The 1,962-nt window shown below is 49.2% G+C and overlaps 1 protein-coding gene across 1 annotated transcript in view; it reads left to right on the top strand.

The window, feature by feature from the left end:
- Nucleotides 1-922, top strand: part of YDJC (YdjC homolog (bacterial)) — a 12,008-nt gene extending 11,086 nt beyond the window's left edge. Inside the window, exon 5 of the mRNA XM_009997663.1 lies at nucleotides 592-922. Within this exon, the coding sequence (XP_009995965.1) occupies nucleotides 592-922 (331 nt within the window). The remainder of the gene's footprint in view (nucleotides 1-591) is intronic.
- The last annotated feature ends 1,040 nt before the right edge of the window (nucleotides 923-1,962 follow it).

A 1,962-nucleotide genomic window follows, 5' to 3' on the forward strand; every position in this document is an offset into this window, starting at 1 on the left:
AGGGAAAGATTTCATGAAATAACTTTTGATCTCCCTGGAACAGAGAAAGAGTTTTAAGTAGTAGGAAGGAGACTAATTAGAAACAAGGTTTTGTTGTGAAGGGGAGGCAGGGAAGCTCAGAGCCTGCAGAGCTACAGCAGGTTATCACTGCTCTAAGCAATCTCATCAGTGTCCTGCATCTCAGGGGCAAAATCCAAAAAGCTCAGCCCTTCCCCCAGTAACAGACTTTTCTGAATAGCTTAGATCAGGTAGTAGAAATGGCAAACAGCCCTTGTGCTGTGACATGGGACATGTAAGGAGAGCAATAATAGCAGCACTGATACTGCAGCTTTGCTGGGACTTTCTGTCAGACTGGAAAACTGCTGCTTTAAATAGTCTTCTGGTTTCTCTAAGGGAAGAAAGAGCATTACTGGTCTGCAGTTCTAGTTTTACTTTTGTTTATAGTTAATAGTTTTACCCCGTGTCCCTCCCTCCTCTCCTTTCTATCCTAAGTTTTAGGTACATTTTTGATTCCTAATCCACTGGATGTAACACATTCTTTTCTACCTACCTCATCAGCATTAATATCAGTGTTCCCTCCTCTGGCTACAGGTGGCCAGACATTTACATAGGTTTGAGCACCATGGGCAAGAACATGTCTGTCAGCAGCATCTGGAGCGCCATCGACACAGCCCTCGCGGGGTTCACCACCAAGGCCCCCTCCCCTGCACCCCCAGCACCCCAGAGCAGGACAGTGACGATTGAACTGATGGTGCACCCAGGGTACCCCAGTGTCCCACCCGTTGGTGGCTGTGGGGAAGGACCAGATGATTTCTCACAGTCCTGGGAGCGCCTCCATGAACTCCAGACGTTAATTAAGCCAGAGCTGCAGAGCCATTACAAAACCAGGAACATTCAGCTTTGCTCATTCAAAGATCTTTGAGTGAACCAGCACATGCACCTCTGCACATTCACTCATACTCTGAAGACAGGCAGTTGCTTATGTCCTGAGAAGCCAGACCACTGTTATCAGTGTGATGCTTCCTGGTACCACTGACAGGAGCTGGGAACAGCATTATGATGGTCACAGAAGAGCAACACCCTGGGAGCAGCTACAGGGAGTACCCAGCCCTGAGTGCAGTTTTTAGCCCACACCATCTGCTCTGAATGTGACAAACCTCACCTGCGTCACCTGCTCACGCATCTTTCCACTGCAGCCTGGCAGCCAAGGGCCAGCCCTGCTCCCAGGGCTCAATTCCTGCCAAAACCATGGTGAGCAGCAGGAAGACAGGCCTTGCTGCCAGACCCAGTGGCACCACAGCACCCTCCAGGTTCTGATCAGTTCTCTTTTTGGACCTCACACACAAAAAAAAAAGGGGAGCAGGTGCTGCTTTGGAGCAACTGCCCAGTGTAGGCTGCTCACAGGAGGCCTGAAAACATTCAGCATTTGATTTTCTTAAAGCATCCAGTCATGGTCCCTCCCCTTTCCTCACTGCAGGGCACACAGTTACCTGTGAGTGTTGCTCTGGGCAGAGCAGCAGGATCACGGGTCCAGCCCAGTGGTGTCTGCAGCCGCATTCCATGTGCAGCCTCTGCCAGCAGCGATTACAGCTCTTCCTATTTATGTTGCCTCTTGGCATGAAGCCACTGCAGGAAAGTCCCACCAGCTACAGCCCTTTCAGAGAGGCTTTTCTTCTTTTCTTTTTTTTTAGATGACTTTGCAAGAACAGCAACTGTTGACCCAGCTGCTATTTTAGTAGCTGCATGAGGGCACATCAGCAACTGTTCCTGTGCTGCCTCTCAGGAACAACATGTGGGGTGGTTGCATTCCAGCTATGGGCAAGTTTTAAAGTGGAGAAGCTCCTTGTCCATTTTTGTTCCTGTCACCAGAGCATTTGAACTTCAACAACCTCTAGTAACACTGATGCATTTCACTGCCTTCTTACCTGTAACCCTGTTGCTCGAGTATAAATTTCACATGGG

Source organism: Chaetura pelagica, unplaced genomic scaffold, assembly GCF_000747805.2.
Source record: "Chaetura pelagica isolate M959 unplaced genomic scaffold, ChaPel_1.0 scaffold45, whole genome shotgun sequence".
Lineage (NCBI taxonomy): Eukaryota > Metazoa > Chordata > Aves > Apodiformes > Apodidae > Chaetura > Chaetura pelagica.